The sequence below is a fragment of the Eptatretus burgeri genome, chromosome 12 (assembly GCF_056783735.1).
Source record: "Eptatretus burgeri isolate ZD-2024b chromosome 12, Ebu_testis_v1, whole genome shotgun sequence".
Taxonomy (NCBI): Eukaryota; Metazoa; Chordata; class Myxini; order Myxiniformes; family Myxinidae; genus Eptatretus; species Eptatretus burgeri.
This window is the reverse complement of record NC_140972.1, coordinates 51,079,072-51,095,912: the sequence shown is the minus strand read 5'-3', so window position 1 is coordinate 51,095,912 and position 16,841 is coordinate 51,079,072. Positions and strand designations below refer to the sequence as shown.

The 16,841-nt window shown below is 48.2% G+C and overlaps 1 protein-coding gene across 5 annotated transcripts in view; it reads right to left on the bottom strand.

Moving 5' to 3' along the window:
• The window catches only part of LOC147015600 (dual oxidase 1-like), a 171,816-nt gene that overhangs the window by 82,338 nt on the left and 72,637 nt on the right, over window positions 1-16,841 (bottom strand). For all 5 annotated transcript variants that reach the window (XM_085850498.1, XM_085850496.1, XM_085850497.1 and 2 more), the window contains exon 14: window positions 2,206-2,324. In XM_085850498.1, the coding sequence (XP_085706624.1) occupies window positions 2,206-2,324 (119 nt within the window). The remainder of the gene's footprint in view (window positions 1-2,205; window positions 2,325-16,841) is intronic.

Sequence of the window (16,841 nt, the reverse complement as noted above, 5' to 3'; positions counted from 1 at the left end):
TAGTAAGTTGGAGGATGGAAAGAAAAAAAAATATCCTTGAATGGACTGAAAACTTTGATGGTTATCAATTGAACAATGAAAAAACAATTTTCTATAATCTCAAAATGATATGTGGCTCAGGAGGTGGTCAAACAAGAGCATAAAGAGAAGTTTATCATTTCGTAATGGCACAAAAGGGGTATCTTAAAAAATATAACGATTCAAATGTGTTATTTTTAAATATTTTAGATGGGGATTATTGTGCAAAGAAAATGAAACTATTGAAGGAATTTGAGAATGAACAAATCTTTATAGGTGCAATGAGTGAGCTAAACAATATGCATTGGTTATTTGAAAAAGAGTGCCCCTTGGCTTACATGTTTCAGATATTTCTTTAGAATCACCTTTAACAAATCACATTACTACTTTACGACTTGAACAAATCTTTATCTTATTGCATTGGTTATTTGAAAACAGTGTCCGTAGGTTAAAATGGGAGACAAATAAATATACCTTGGGATAAAAAGGGGGTTTATTTTTAGGGGAAAAATATATGAATCGCTGAAAATCCCCCATTCATTTCTATGGGGAAAAGTGAGCCAGAATCAGTATATTCACCCTACTCTTCAGCCAATTTTCTTACTGATGAAAAATTTACTTTTGCGCTTCTGGTTTCACTTCTCACCAACACTCTTTATCGTCGGACACCCGGTGAAGAAGCAGAGCAAGTCACGAGATCTGCTTGTCAACTTAATTTTAACTTGTGCAAAGAAGGCAATATATAAAACTAGGAAGGCAAAAATTGAAAGGAAAGTGGTGGAACACAGTACTGTGAGCCTGAAAGGCTTGATATGCTCACGCATCGTCTCAGAATATAAGGCGGCAGAATATGGTAACACTGTTCAAAATTTTAAGGAAACTTGGACCACAAACGTGTTGGTGGCAGAATCATGCTGCGGTGATGCTTTTCAGCAGCAGGGACTGGGAGACTTGCAAGGATAGAGGGAACAATGAATGGAGCCAAATACAGGCAATGCCTTGAGAAGAACCTGCTTCAGAGTGCAAAAGACTGACTGCGGTGAAGATTTACGTTCCAACAGGACAATGACCCCAAGCATACAGCCAAAGCAACACTGGAATCACTTCAGAACAAGAACGTGAAAATCCTTGAGTGGCCCAGCCAAAGCCCAGACTTGAATCTATCTCATTGAGAATCTGTGGAAAGATTTGAAGATTGCTGTTCACCAACAATCCCAATCCAACTTCACACAGCTTGAGCATAACTGCAAGGAAGAATGGGAGAAAATCCCCAAATCCAGATGTGCAAAGCTTATACAGACATTCCCAAGAAGACTCAAAGCAGTAATTGCTGCCAAGGGTGCTTTTACAAAGTATTGACTCAGGGAGCTGAATACTTTGTGAACTGGATGGGCACTTGGAAGAGCGCATAGCTCCGCCACATAATGCCTGATCCACGAGAACATATCGGGCCCAATACCTTTTTGAAATATCATGCAAGACAGTACTATCTCTCTATGGTGAAGAATCACTTAAATAATTATCAGATGCAGATCCAGATCTGAATCTTCACCAAAATCAAATCAATTCTTCCTTGTTGCACACCCGTTTCCACCAAGTTTCACCAGAATCCATCCACAACTTTTTGAGATACCGTGCTATATATCGATTTTGACCCTTTTCTCTCAATGGTGAAGAATCATTTAAAAAAATTTCAACTAATCGGATCTGGATTCGGATTTTCACCAAAACTAATCATTTCGTCCTTGTCACACACCGAACCTGTCCACAAAATTCCATCCGGATTTGTCAACAACTTTTTGAGACATCCTGTACACAAACAAACAGAGACAGACAGACAGAAACGGGTGAAAACATAGCCTCCTTCACCTTCAGTGGTGGAGGTAATTAGATATTTCTGCATTTCATTTTCAATAGATTTGAAAGAATTTCAAAAAACGTGTATTCAACTTGTCATTAAAAGGTATTTTGTGGACATCGGTCATGAAGAATTTAGGTTTAACCTATTTTATATTCAGGCTGTAACACAACAAAATGAGAAGACGTCAAGGGGTGTGAATACTTTCTGAAGACACTGCAGCAAACATTGGCCTTCTGTTCATGTCTTCCAATGAATTGAAAAACTTTAAATACTTTGAGTGTCAGAGTGTGACTTTTTGCCAAATAAATCACGTAACGTGTACAAACCTGTGTGCCAGAAGAACACATTTTCTTGGAAAGAGATGCTTTCTTGGGGAAGCACAGTCTTTAGTACATTCGAAAACGTCATGTTTTGAATGATGATGACTTCCTCGTCTGTAAAGAGGCTGAGTAAACAAAAACAACAGATGCGTTGATGTGGCAAAAAATAACTGAAATAGAAAATTAACTATGATTAAAAATGTACATTTTTACAATGGCAATCTTAATGGAAAGGAAGAATAGAGAGGACGAAAAGTGGGGGGGGGGGGGCGGTGGGGGGGGTTGAGAGAAAGAGACAGACAGAGACAGAGAGAGACAGAGACAGACAAAGGTTGCAGCATATTGGACGAGTGGGAATAGCAAGTCCTATTCACAATTCTACCAATAATCTTACTTTCATCAGCGACCCCATGAGACTCTCTTCGGCATCACTGGATATTCCTTTTACTTCCTGTCCCACACCCTCCCAGATGTGACAGACCCAGTGTTTGTGATCATAACAGTTTTACAGTCTTCACCATGAGTTTGCTTTCCTCTTCAATCCTGATGGAATATATCTAGATTCATGTCCCTTTCTGGATGAAGGATCTCTTCTTTGTATGTAGTTAAACCTGGTGTTGGCTTAACGGTTAAGGTGGCTGACTTATTTCCAAAATCCTCCAATTTCATCCGATTGACTTGATAACTGAACAGGATTTTCATATCAGGTCAGTGAATTCAACCATCTATTACTCTCGAGGTAATCATCGACCAAAAGGTCAACAGGCCCAGGGTCAACAACTAAGGTGGTCTTTCTAAAATCCTCAATTTTCATCCGAATGACTTGAAATTTGAAGAGCATTTTCATATGAGGTCGCTGAACTCAACCACCGATTAATTTTGAGGTCAACGTAGATCAAATTCACGTCAAGTCGCTGAATTCAACCTTCTGCTTTCGGCTGCTCCCGTTCGGGGTCGCCACAGCGGATCATCCGTTATGATCCGCATAATGATTTGGCACAGGTTTTACGCCGGATGCCCATCCTGACGCAACCCTGGTCGCCTCTTACGACACAGGGATATGGTACACCTATTCTAACCGGGGCATACACCGGGCCCAGTACACTGGTACTTACTACGCCGACCTCGGAAGGATGACAGGCTGAGTCAACCTCCTGGTGTGTATTAATTCAAGCGGCCAATGGGGCTTGAACTCAGGAATTTTTGGATCCCAAGCCGTTATCCGAACCACTATGCCAACACCAGGCTAAGTCGTTGAATTCAACCACTTATTATTTTTTTGATCACCATAGGCAAAAAGGCCAACAGAGACCAAAAGGTCAGCATAGGCCAAATTTCTAAAATCATCAATTTTAATCCAATTCCCTTGAAATTTGAAGAGCATTTGCATATCAGGTCACTGAATTCAACCACTTATTCATTTTGAGGTCAACATAGACCAAAAGGTCAAAATAGGCAAAGAGGCCAATTTTGGCCAAATTTTCTAAAATCCTCAATTTTCATCTGATTGACTTGAAATTTGAAGAGCATTTTCATGTCAGGTCGCTGAATTCAACCACCAATTAATTTTAAGGTCAACACAGGCTTAATTTCTAAAATTGATCAATAGGGCCAAAAACTAAATATATCACGATATCTCAAAAAAGTAGTGGACGAGTTATGACAAAACAAGATGGATGAGTTGAATTGGTGACCAGAACAAGCGCATTGGATTTGGGTTCGGATCCAGCCCAACAGTGGGATAAAAAAAAACATGAACTGTTCCACCTGGCAGAGGGATGCGCTCTACCGATTGCCATTCTCCTTTGTTCTGTTTTGCCATGTTGTCACCGAGTGATTTTTCATTCTTTCTGTCTGCTTGTTTGTCAATCGCCTAAAGGTCACAATTCTAAACCAAGCATCATGAAACTTTACTAAGTTGTTGGGGTGGTCTCAACTGAGAAGCATATTAGATTTGAGGTTAAAGGTCAAAGGTAATCTTGATGTCAAATATATAAAATCGTAATTTTTCATTTGATTGATGTGAAAATTAAGAAATTGCATAGTGCATCACTGAATTGGGAAACAAACTATTTTTGAGGTCAAAAGGTCAAAGGTCAAAGGTCAAACTTCTACAATCATCAATTTCAATCTGAAAAATAATCAATTTTAATCCGATTGACCTGAGCTTTGATTAAAATGATCAAACTTAATCTTCATGAAATGGACAATTTATGTATCCATGGCAACCATTGGAGGAGGGGGGGGTGAATTTTGAAAGTATCATGCTCTGCACGACCTCTTTTTCTTGTTTGTTTGTCTGTTTGTGTGCAGGATATCGAAAAAAGTTGTGGATGGATTCTGATGAAATTTGGTCGCCTTTTGGGTGTGTGACAAGGATGAACCGATTAGATTTTGGTGAAGATCCGGATCTGTATCCAGCGACTAGAATTTTTTTGTGATTCTTCACCGTGGATAGATGGGGTTGATATATATTGTTGTGGTTGACGAAATTCACAAACCACCATTCAGGTCCCTTAGGTGAGATATCTCGGTAAGTATATGTGTAGTTAGGCCCAAACCCGTTGTCTAGAGGGAATAAATATCATTCATGAGGGCTGCGACTCTTCAGGATAGCCGTTTTTCTTTTACTATCTTTATTTTGGACCAGCCGCCATTATTACCACCACCAACCACGTCTCAACAGCCATCACACAACAACCACCAACCACAACGCGGCCATCACAACAACAACCACCAACCACAACGCCGCTTCACCACAACCGCCACGACCTTCACCGTCACAACTCGCCACCATCGCATCACCGTCATCTCGCGCCACTCGTGGGCACTGATGCTGGACTTGTGTAGGGCGCGCACCGAGCAGCGTGTTCAAAAGCATCGCGGACTTTCCGCAGAAAAACGGATCAAAAACGACTCACGCCCACTTTTGTTCCGTCCAATCGGTGAGTGAGGGGCGGTTTGGCCCCGCCTCCAGGGCGTTGGAGGGCGGTCGCTATATGCAAATTCATGGATCAAAAAGCATTCACGCCCACTTTTCCTCGGGCCAATGGGGAACGAGGTGAAAGGTCGGAGGCAGAGGGTCAAAGATGAAAGAGCGAAGCCACGGGGCTTATAAAAACGACTGCGTTCGTCAGACGAGTTGAGTTGGAAGCGGAGGAAGAGTTGGAAGTTGAGAAGCAGTTCAGTTCGCAGGAGGAAGAGTTGAGTTGGAAGTTGAGAGGAGTTGAGTTGGAAGTGGAGAAGAGAGCAGTTCGCAGTTCGCAGTTCGCAGTTAGCAGTTCGCAGTTGGGAGTTCGCGGAGTCGGAGTGAAGAGGACGGAGCTGTGGAGAGGCGGCGGCGGCGAAGGCGGAAGAGGGGGTGCTCGCGTCGGATTCGGGGAACTGCGGAGGGAAAGGCCGGCGGCGCGACCGAGGTCGTGGTGGAGACGCTCGTCGCGGGACCCAAGATTTTGTGAAATCCTCCTTTCCCCGAGCATCAGCAACCCCCTCCTGTTTCCCCCCGCGCTGAGATAGTGCGACAAAAGGGGGGCCCCCTTCCCACCCCCGACCAGACACTGTCCGCGAGGTCCGCGGAGTTGAGGCACCACCGCCACTTCGCGTCTCATCATCAGACGGGTAGGCCCGACACGGTCTCGGCCCCAGGCCCGCCTACCCCCTCATCCTGGAGGGTGGTTCTCTTTTCTTTTGCTTTGGGAATGTGTGTTGTCGGCGCCGTCTGTGAAGTAAAATTGTATAAGTGTTGCCGAGTGCCCGGTAGTCGGATAGATCTGCATTGTTGCATTTGCTTTTTGTCTTCTTCTTTTACATGTGCTTTTGGTGGAATTGTATATGTGTGCTTTCCGTTCATCGCGAAATAAATGTGCTTATTGTTGAACTGTTTTCCCGCTTCGCTTCGTCATTTCTTTCATTGAATCCCCATCTTGCTTCACGTAAAGGGTTGGTCGTGGGCTAAGACGCCCGATAATTAATCGAACCGTCGAGGCCGACGAATAACACCGCTCGGTTATCCCGATAGTACGGAACGGGTCGCTTAAGTGGCCCGTGTCCGAAGTCGACCTGCGATCGCCCGGTCTACCCTCCGTGTGGGTACTTAGGTAGGTCGAATTTGGCGAGCAACCCTATCCCACGCGGGGGCCGATTGGCTCGATCGCGGTGAGACCGAAAGGTCCACCCGTGACTGGTTCCCGGCGTTAGTCCGAGAGGGTCACGACTGGATTGTCCGTCCGGTGGGCAACGTGCCGCAATTCGAGTTACGTGGCCGTTCGCACGCCGGCGGGCGCGAATCCGCAACACTGGTGTCAGGAGTGGGATATAAACTCATCGCCCTCCTCGCAGCACTGGTAACGGAGAACGGGAAAACGGGCTCTCCTGTCTCCAATTAAATTCACGGGAATCGCTCCAGGGGTGAGAGGAGCGACCCCCGATTCCCTCCAAATTACGAGCGAGCCAAATTAACCCTTTAAGAGAAGCAAGATGGCGTCTCAAGGCGAGCGGGAGCTGGGGGTATTAGAAATGTATATGTGTAGTAATGTAGAATCCATGGTCCAGGATGAAATCCCCGTGCAGGAAATGTTGGTTGTACAGGAAAACGAACTCACCCAACTGAACCCAGAGCCCGAAATGGGTGCGGCAGCGGCCGCGGTGTATGACACCTCCCCTCCCCCTCTCCACCAAAACCCTTCCCCAACCCCTGCCGAAACGGCTCACCCAAGGGCACCCGACATGGCCCAGCTATGCGCCATGCTGGCGGAAATGACAGCGAACATGAAAGGCATGAACGAAAAGATGGATGCGAATGCACAAAAGATGGATACAAATGCAAATGAAATGAAAAACGAAATGAAAGGCATGAACGAAAGGATGGATACAAATACAAATGAAATGAAAAACGAAATGAACAAGCAAATAAACGGAATGGAAGCAAACATGAAGGAAGAAACGAAAAAGCTGCGGGGTGAGACGCAGAACATGGGCCGATGCCTGCAGGCGGGCATGAAGGCCGTTAGCAGGGAACTCAAAATGGCGACTCCACGTGTAGGAGCGAACGAGCTGGAAGGGGGTGCAGCGGCTGACAGGCCCGCGGTGGAGGCGGGTAAAAAAATAATTTGGGGGGCGTGTTGGGCGAGGGTCGTGACAGAAGAATCGACGGTGACCGAAAGGGAAAAATTAAATGGGGAGACCAAAACGTGTGAGACGAGACACGAGGTGACGACAACGGAAATAATAGTTGAGACAAGGGAGGTGAAGGGTGAAGAGTTGGCAGAGACACGGGAGACAGAAAAAATAGAGGGAAGACTGCACGATGAAGACGCGGTAAGTGACGCACGCACACACGCGGAGGTAGTGGAGGACAATGGGGGTGAGCTGGTGGACTGGGTGGAGGCCCGGTGCGAGCAGCTGGATGGCCTCCTCCAGGAACGAGGGGAGGGAGTATGCCCCCTTGAGGCGAGTCACGACCAGGTGAGTTCGGTCGTGCTTTGCGAGGTTGAGGGGAGGAGTGCTGCGAACGGGTGCACGGAGAGCTTGGGGGGTATAGAGGCCCCGGAGACCCTTGTGGGGACACGAATCCCCAGTGTGGTTGTCCCTGTGTGTGTGGTGCAAGGTGTGAGTGCGTCCCCGTGTGTGGAAGCGACCCCGTGTGTGAGTGGTGTGGTGGCGATGGTGCCGGAGTGCGTGCTTCCCAGCACGCCGTGTGTGGATGAGGCACCGTGTGTGGAGGAGGCCGTGTGTGTGGATGAAACGGCCAGTGTGGATGGGGCACCGCGGGTGAGTGCCCCCGCGTGTGTGGGTGAGGCACCGTGTGTGAGTGAGGCCGTATGTGTGGATGAAACGGCCAGTGTGGATGAGGCACCGCGGGTGAGTGCCCTCGCGTGTGTGAGTGAGGCACGGTGTGTGAGTGAGGCACCGCGGGTGAGTGCCCCCGCGTGTGTGAGTGAGGCCGTGTGTGTGAGTGAGGCACCGCGGGTGAGTGCCCCCGCGTGTGTGAGTGAGGCACGGTGTGTGGATGAGGCACCACGAGTGAGTGAAAGGCCGCGAGTGCGTGGAGCCACGTGTGCGAGGGAGGTAGCATGCGTGAGTGAACGGCCGAGTGCAAGGGAGACCGTGTGTGTGAGAGAGCGGCATGTAAGGGAGATGTCGGTTGGCATGCGGGAGCACGTAGCCGCGTCTCCCGGTGTGAATGTAATGGAATGGAGTGTGAGCGTCGTAACACGCAGGTGTGCGTGGGTCGAATGGCGACGACGGCGACATGTAAGGAAAGAAAGTCGGGTAGCGGCCGTAGTTGTTTCGGGGACCGTGCCGGGTTCACCCAGTAGTGAGCACGCAGTCCGTGCTGTGCAACGCACGAGGCCGCCACGTGCTCGCTTGCGAGAGTAAAGACCCGGTCCGGAAACGCCAGCGGTGGATTTGCCGATCCCGCGGACGGACAAAGTTTAGGCAGGATTACGGATTTGGACCGGACGGGTTCTCCACGCGATCGTGTGTGTTAAGCTGCAACGGGCAAAGCACATGTGTTCGCGTGGGGAACCCCTCGAGACGTGGGGCTTGTTTTTTTTTATGCGCACGGTGACGTCATGGCTGCACGTGGGGTTGGAATCCGGCAGGAGGGGTATCCCTGCCGGATGGTACCGTCCAAGGAGGGACGAGGAACACGTGCAGCTGCATGACGTCACGGGCAGGTGCAAAGTGCGCGAGCTCTGAGTTGCCGCGCTGGTGCTGCGCAGGTAAAGAAAAAAAAAGCAAGCCTCACTTTCGGGTGCACAGGATTCCTGGGCAAGGGGTGGAAGACCCCCTTGACCTGGGCACAGGATGGAAACTAGTTAGGGGGAAGGGTTAGCTTAGTTAGACCAACTTCATGGGGCAGGGGTAAGTCCTCATGGAGTCCGTGGAATGGATTAGTTAGAGGGATGATAGCGAGATTTAGGTTGGGAAATAATTTTTGGGATATTTGGGGACATGGACAGACTTGTGGATGTGTAGAGGGGATGTAGTTTAGCGACGTAGTGTTAAAAGGAACGTGCTATAGTTTAAGGGACGACGTGGGAGCACGAGTTAGTTAGGGGATGCAGATAGAAGGATGGCAGAGTTCAGCGGTGTGTGTGTTGAAGTGTTGTGAGGTGAGTACATGATGAGTGAGTGAGGCCAGCGGATCTGTGTGAATGGAGCGAATGGGGAATGCATGGTGCGATGAGTGATTGGGGGGAGGAGTGACTCCCGCCCAAGGGACCCCGGGGTCAGTATAAAGTGAGTTAGGGGGTTAGTTAAATTGAAAAATGGAAGTCGTTTTGTTGTTGGTGGGAGTGTAGGCTCGAAACCCGTTTGGAGGGGTGCAGGAGCCTTGGTGACGGGTTGGGAGTGTGGCTGCGAAAGGTGAGTATCGCTGAGTGGGTACCCCGGGCACCAGGCTAGTCGGCCGTGGTAGGCCAAGGGCCCATGGGGGGCCGGGATAGCGTAGTGGGCACGGGTGCGCCTGCTTGGTGCGGGGGCCCGGGGCGCCATTAGCCGCGTGGGCAGTGTTGTGGGCACGGGTGACCCTCGGAAAGGGGCCCGGGAAGCCAGCCTGCCACGTGTGCGTTTCAGGGGAGGTGCCATGGGGGGCACTCCCCGGTGTTAGGGAGCTGGTAGGCTCGGAGGCAGTGTAGTGCCCGGGGGTGCCATAGCGGGAGATTCGGCAGAGGGTCGTGCCTGCCAAAGGGAGCCACGTGTCCCAGCCAGGAGACCGTGTGAGGGCACGGAGAGAAAATTGGGGGCGAGGCCCGAAATTGTGAGGACACCAACACAGGCGACGGGAATCTGGGTTGTTAGAACCAATAGTTTAAGCGAGAGGCGCTTGTTGAAAGCCCCGGGGTAGTTTAACAGTTAAATGGATAGGGTAGATTAGGAAGTGTACCCCTCCGCACCATCCATCCCCTCGCTCTCGTTGTGGGCCGCTGGACCCACTTTGGTTATAGATCGCTGAACTCTGGGGAGGCCATTCTGAGGCTTGAGTTGGGCCTCGACACAGGACGTTAGCTCTCCCTTATTCCCCTCCGGGAAGGGAACGTAGGGGTTGGGAGTAGGCGAGGTGACAGGATAGGTTAGCCGAACAGAGACGATAAAGGGGGTTAGGGGACAATTTATAGAGGGGAAGTAAACATAAAAATAAAAAAATAAGTTGGGGCTAAATTGGGGTTTGACAAATTAAAGGAGTGGGTATGGACAGTGACAGGCAAAGGCGATAGGTTGGGAGGGAGACCGTAGGGTAGGTCCGAGCCCGCCTTCCGAGTGGCCAGCACCACTGCACTCCCTCCACCAACCTCCACTGAACGGCAAAGGCTGGCCACTTCATCGGCTGGCCGTGTTTTGCTTCAAGGCCTGTGCCGGCCACTTCAGCCGGCTGGCTGTTTTTCTTCAAGGCCTGTGCCGGTCCACTTCATCGGCAGCTGTTGTGTTGCTGCAAGGCCTGTGCCGGCCGGATCATCTGCAGCTGTGGTACTTCAAGGCCTGTGCCGGCCAGTTCATCTGCCGGCTGTGTTTGCCTGCAGCGGCCTTCTTCTGCGGGCTGTGTTTGCCTTTGCCATGCCCACTGCCCACGTTCACCAGCCCCGTTCAATTTTTGCTTTGCCCCCCCTGTTCATTGCCATGTGCGTCAGGATCAAGGCAACAGTTTGCAAGCTGCGAGAACTGCCCTGTTGGCAGTTACAACACGGGCCTGCAGTGGCGGCCCGTGCACCGTATTTGCGTCCATCCATTCACCCATCCATTTGTAGTGTTCATTGCGTGTGCCACTTGAGCTGGCACGGAGACTGCATTTGTGCAGCCCATGCACCGTTGTGGTTCACTGCGTTCAGTTCAAAAGGGAAGGCCTTGGACTGCGTGTGAGCAGCCAGCCACGTTCCCTGTCACCTGCATTGTTTTGAGCCAGAGACTGCATGCGAGCAGCCTGGCTCCCTGCTAACTGCTTTTCTTTTTGCAGAGTTCATTGATCCTGGGCCATGGTTTAGTGTAAAATTTGTAAGTTAAGGTTAAGATGTACTGTAAATATGAGTGCGCCCCCGGCATGTCTGTCTTAGCGCCGGCAATTTTATTTAAGTCGTCCGTGTGAGTGAGTTTGTTTAGGTAGTTACTCAGCCCTCAGGCTATTTATTTTGGGGACACGAATACCATGAATGTCGCACTCAGGGATCCGAAGGTAAAATGTACTAGGGGAAAACTACACATGATGGCACACGAAAATTTGACGACTCGGGACGAGTCTGTAAAAAGGGGAGGGGGTAGTGTTGTGGTTGACGAAATTCACAAACCACCATTCAGGTCCCTTAGGTGAGATATCTCGGTAAGTATATGTGTAGTTAGGCCCAAACCCGTTGTCTAGAGGGAATAAATGTCATTCATGAGGGCTGCGACTCTTGAGGATAGCCGTTTTTCTTTGACTATCTTTATTTTGGACCAGCCGCCATTATTACCACCACCAACCACGTCTCAACAGCCATCACACAACAACCACCAACCACAACGCGGCCATCACACAACAACCACCAACCACAATGCGGCCATCACAACAACCACCAACCACAACGCCGCTTCACCACAACCTTCACCATCACAACTCGCCACCATCGCATCACCGTCATCTCGCGCCACTCGTGGGCACCGATGCTGGACTCGTGTAGGGCGCGCACCGAGCAGCGTGTTCAAAAGCATCGCGGACTTTCCGCAGAAAAACGGATCAAAAACGACTCACGCCCACTTTTGTTCCGTCCAATCGGTGAGCGAGGGGCGGTTTGGCCCCACCTCCAGGGCGTTGGAGGGCGGTCGCTAGATGCAAACTCATGGATCAAAAAGCATTCACGCCCACTTTTCCTCGGGCCAATGGAGAGCGAGGTGAAAGGTCGGAGGTAGAGGGTCAAAGATGAAAGAGCGAAGCCATGGGGCTTATAAAAACGACTGCGTTCGTCAGACGAGTTGAGTTGGAAGCGGAGGAAGAGTTGGAAGTTGAGAAGCAGTTCAGTTCGCAGGAGGAAGAGTTGAGTTGGAAGTTGAGAGGAGTTGAGTTGGAAGTGGAGAAGAGAGCAGTTCGCAGTTAGCAGTTCGCAGTTGGGAGTTCGCGGAGTCGGAGTGAAGAGGACGGAGCTGTGGAGAGGCGGCGGCGGCGAAGGCGGACAAGGGGGTGCTCGCGTCGGATTCGGGGAACTGCGGAGGGAAAGGCCGGCGGCGCGACCGAGGTCGTGGTGGAGACGCTCGTCGCGGGACCCAAGATTTTGTGAAATCCTCCTTTCCCCGAGCATCAGCAACCCCCTCCTGTTTCCCCCCGCGCTGAGATAGTGTGACAAAAGGGGGGCCCCCTTCCCACCCCCTACCAGACACTGTCCGCGAGGCCCGCGGAGTTGAGGCACCACCGCCACTTCGCGTCTCATCATCAGACGGGTAGGCCCGACACGGTCTCGGCCCCAGGCCCGCCTACCCCCCTCATCCTGGAGGGTGGTTCTCTTTTCTTTTGCTTTGGGAATGTGTGTTGTCGGCGCCGTCTGTGAAGTAAAATTGTATAAGTGTTGCCGAGTGCCCGGTAGTCGGATAGATCTGCATTGTTGCATTTGCTTTTTGTCTTCTTCTTTTACATGTGCTTTTGGTGGAATTGTATATGTGTGCTTTCCGTTCATCGCGAAATAAATGTGCTTATTGTTGAACTGTTTTCCCGCTTCGCTTCGTCATTTCTTTCATTGAATCCCCATCTTGCTTCACGTAAAGGGTTGGTCGTGGGCTAAGACGCCCGATAATTAATCGAACCGTCGAGGCCGACGAATAACACCGCTCGGTTATCCCGATAGTACGGAACGGGTCGCTTAAGTGGCCCGTGTCCGAAGTCGACCTGCGGCGAGGTGCGATCGCCCGGTCTACCCTCCATGTGGGTACTTAGGTAGGTCGAATTTGGCGAGCAACCCTATCCCACGCGGGGGCCGATTGGCTCGATCGCGGTGAGACCGAAAGGTCCACCCGTGACTGGTTCCCGGCGTTAGTCCGAGAGGGTCACGACTGGATTGTCCGTCCGGTGGGCGACGTGCCGCGATTCGAGTTACGTGGCCGTTCGCACGCCGGCGGGCGCGAATCCGCAACAATATATATATATATATATATATATATATATATATATATATATATATATATATATATATATATATATATATATATATATATATATATATATATATATATATACATCACGATATCTCAAAAGGTTGGAGACAGATTCGGATGAAACTTTGTGGACTGGTTGGGTGGGTGACGAGGAATGTTTTATGCGAGAATGTTTTAATTTTTAAAGTGATACTTCACCATTGAAAGATGGGGCCAAAAATGATATATTTAAACGATATTTCAAAAATGTATTGGGCCAGATATGTTCTCGTGGCTCAGGCATCACATAGCACTACTAATGCTGAAGTGAGATGGGGCATTTTACAAGACATCACCTTCAGGGCAGCTGCTGAAATTCTCAGTTTTGTTTCGCGTAGTCACAAAGTCTGGTTTGACGAGAACGTCTCCCAGATCAAAAGTTTCTTTAACTCCATACATGCAGCTCATCTTCGCTGGATTGATGGTAGAGGCTCAGCGAGTAAACTCTCCTCTTACTTGCAACTTAGGAGACTCGCACAGTCATGACTATATTCCATGAAAGACTGCTGGTGGGCAGCAAGAGCAGAAGAAATCCAGGAGGCAGCTAATACAAATAATCTCAAACACTTCTATGCTGGTCAAAGACAATCAATGGACTGTCTTCTCACGGTATCGCCGCATGACGTAGCTCAGATGGCCAGCACCTAAGAACAGATCCAACTAAGATACTGGAGCAATACGCTGAACACTTTAAAGGTCCCATGACACTCAAAAGTTTCTGCTTATTTATATATTAACTTGACCTTCCCAGAGAAGAAATCACCCATGTTTCTTTTTGAAAATCAATAATGGGATAATTAGACCAATATTTCAAACAGTTGTAGTGCTTTTCACAACTTGTTATGCCCCACCCCTCAAAAAAGTGGAGTTCAGCGAACTGCAGGTCACGTGCCCGTTGACATCTCCAGAACGCGACTTGCTCAGAGTCGATTGATTAGACGTTGCGCGCCGTATAAAGTACGTACAAATGCATTGTGCACACTTGTTTGCCATCTCACTGATCGTCTTAAGACCTGTGATTGTTTCGCGGAAAATAAATTCTGCTTCTGAGCCATGTATGCACAACAATCACGAGGCAATTATTTATCCCTTGACCACTTTGTCGTAATCGTGAACAAATCCAATACATGCATGCACAATAAAGGGCTATACCATGTCCACAAAACATAAAATGTGACTGTAGAACCTTTCCATTAAAAAAGAAACTTACAGGGACATACAAGTAAAATACTAAAGATTAATATTGCATCATTTCAAGGCAACCTGCAACCTGAGATAATTTTAAAATCAAACAATGTGAAAAACCTGCACCCACATTTTGCAGCTTATTGAATTGTTCATTGAAACCAGCCTGCTGGGATAGGTACGATTCCACATACAGACAAGGCAGGTATGGCTGCACTCGACATACATGGGTTTATTCTAAAGTGAAGGTACTGCTTCCATTGGCATGCTATTCATTAACAATGAGCCAAAATGCTGTAATAAATGAACAGGGAAAAATATGTTGGCACAACTATGATAGACAAATTTATCTGTCCTATTACACGACCTCATAGCCACGGGACTCTTACGCATTGACTTATACATTGTGTGCATGCTAACACAAGTAACTTGTCAACTCTAGAGTCCAGATAAGTCCGATAAATCCATCGTCCGTCCGACTAGTCCGATAAATCTGACGTGCTGTAGTTTTCTTTTATTATCCGCTTTTCTTCATTGTTTTCTGCTGGCGCTACATGACAACAGTAGGAATAAAATAAATAAAAATGCAACAGAACGTCAGATTTATCGGACTACTTTCGACAATTGTATCGCAGGGTGTGTTCTGCACACAAGTTTTCATCATATCCGGACAGCGAGATTGCTTTGTTTTATGCGTGGAGAGATACGGCCGATGCCATGGGCTGGCCTTGCTTGCGATTCATTCGCCACGGAGCAACATGTCCGCTGCGCTGCAGCTGGTCACGTCACCTCACTAAAATATTTCTGACATCGAGCAGTATGCAAGTCGAATTTACATTATTGAATTACGAATAGGATTTAGTCAAACCAGATGTTATTGCCAAGTCTTCCTTCGATGTCCTCTCGATCATCATGAACTCTGAGAATTTCATCGCCAGTTTCCTCTGCTTGTCCTGCTTCGGGCTCGAACTGGTAAGGTCGTATTCCATTTCCAGCTGCCTGAACTTCACCTCCCATGACTATGTTATCCCACAATTCTCCATCTGATTCAGACCAAAATCCTTCATTTCTCTCACACTCACTGTCGCTACCAGACAAATCAAAGTCCATGTCATCCATTATTCAAAACCAAATGTTTGATTTTTTTTAAAGCAGAAATAAACGAAGCGTTTGAGTCGATCAATCGAATGTGGAAACGCACAGAAAGCCAACACAATCACATAGACCACCAACCCGAGTAATTTGCGTGCAGCCTTTGTTGTTCTGGAGATGACGTCATGTGGGTTACGCGTCGTTCAGTAGATTTCGGCAGAATTTTAGGGGCGTTCACGAAGAGGTTTGTTTTTTTAATTTTACATTTTACAGAACGAGTATTGTGAAAAAACAGTCAGATCAGAAATCACAATGAAAAACTCTTATAGGATATATATATATATATATATATATATATATATATATATATATATATATATATATATATATATATATATATGTATCTTCTTCTTTCGGCTGCTCCCGTTAGGGGTCGCCACAGCGGATCATCCGTATGATCCGCATAGTGATTTGGCACATGTTTTACGCCGGATGCCCTTCCTGACAACCCTGGTCGCCTCGTATGACACAGGGATATGGTACACCTATTTTAACCGGGGTATACACCGGCCCAGTACACTGGTACTCATTTTGCCGACCTCGGAAGGATGACAGGCTGAGTCAACCCCCTAGTGTATTAATTCAGTGGCCCAACGGGGCTTGAACTCAGGACCTTTTGGATCCCAAGCCGCTGACCTAACCACTGCGCCAACACACCAGGCTATATGTATATATATATATATATATATATATATATATATGCATGCAATATCAGTACTTTTGAGTGTCATGGGACCTTTAATTGTGTCCTTAATTGCCCCTCCTCCATCTCGGATGCGGCAATTGACTCTCCTCCCCAGCGGCCTATATGAGAAGACCTTGGCCAACCTCCAGCTAAAATGGAGGTCACCAGAGCTATCAACGAGATGTCATCTGGAAAGGTCCCTGGCGATGATGGTATCCCTTCTGAGGTTTTCAAGTGTGGTGATGCCAACCTCCTCACCCGACTGACCCAAATCTACATTACCATGTGGAGTGAGGAGTCAGTATCCCAGGTCTTCAAAGATGCCACAATTGTTCCTCTGTACAAGTGCAAAGGTGATAAGTCATGCGTCGACAACTACTGTGGCATGGTCCGACTATCTACGCTACCGGTCAAGTGTTTTAGAACAACCCTATTTTTCCAGTTTTTTCTGAAATTTAAGCAGTTT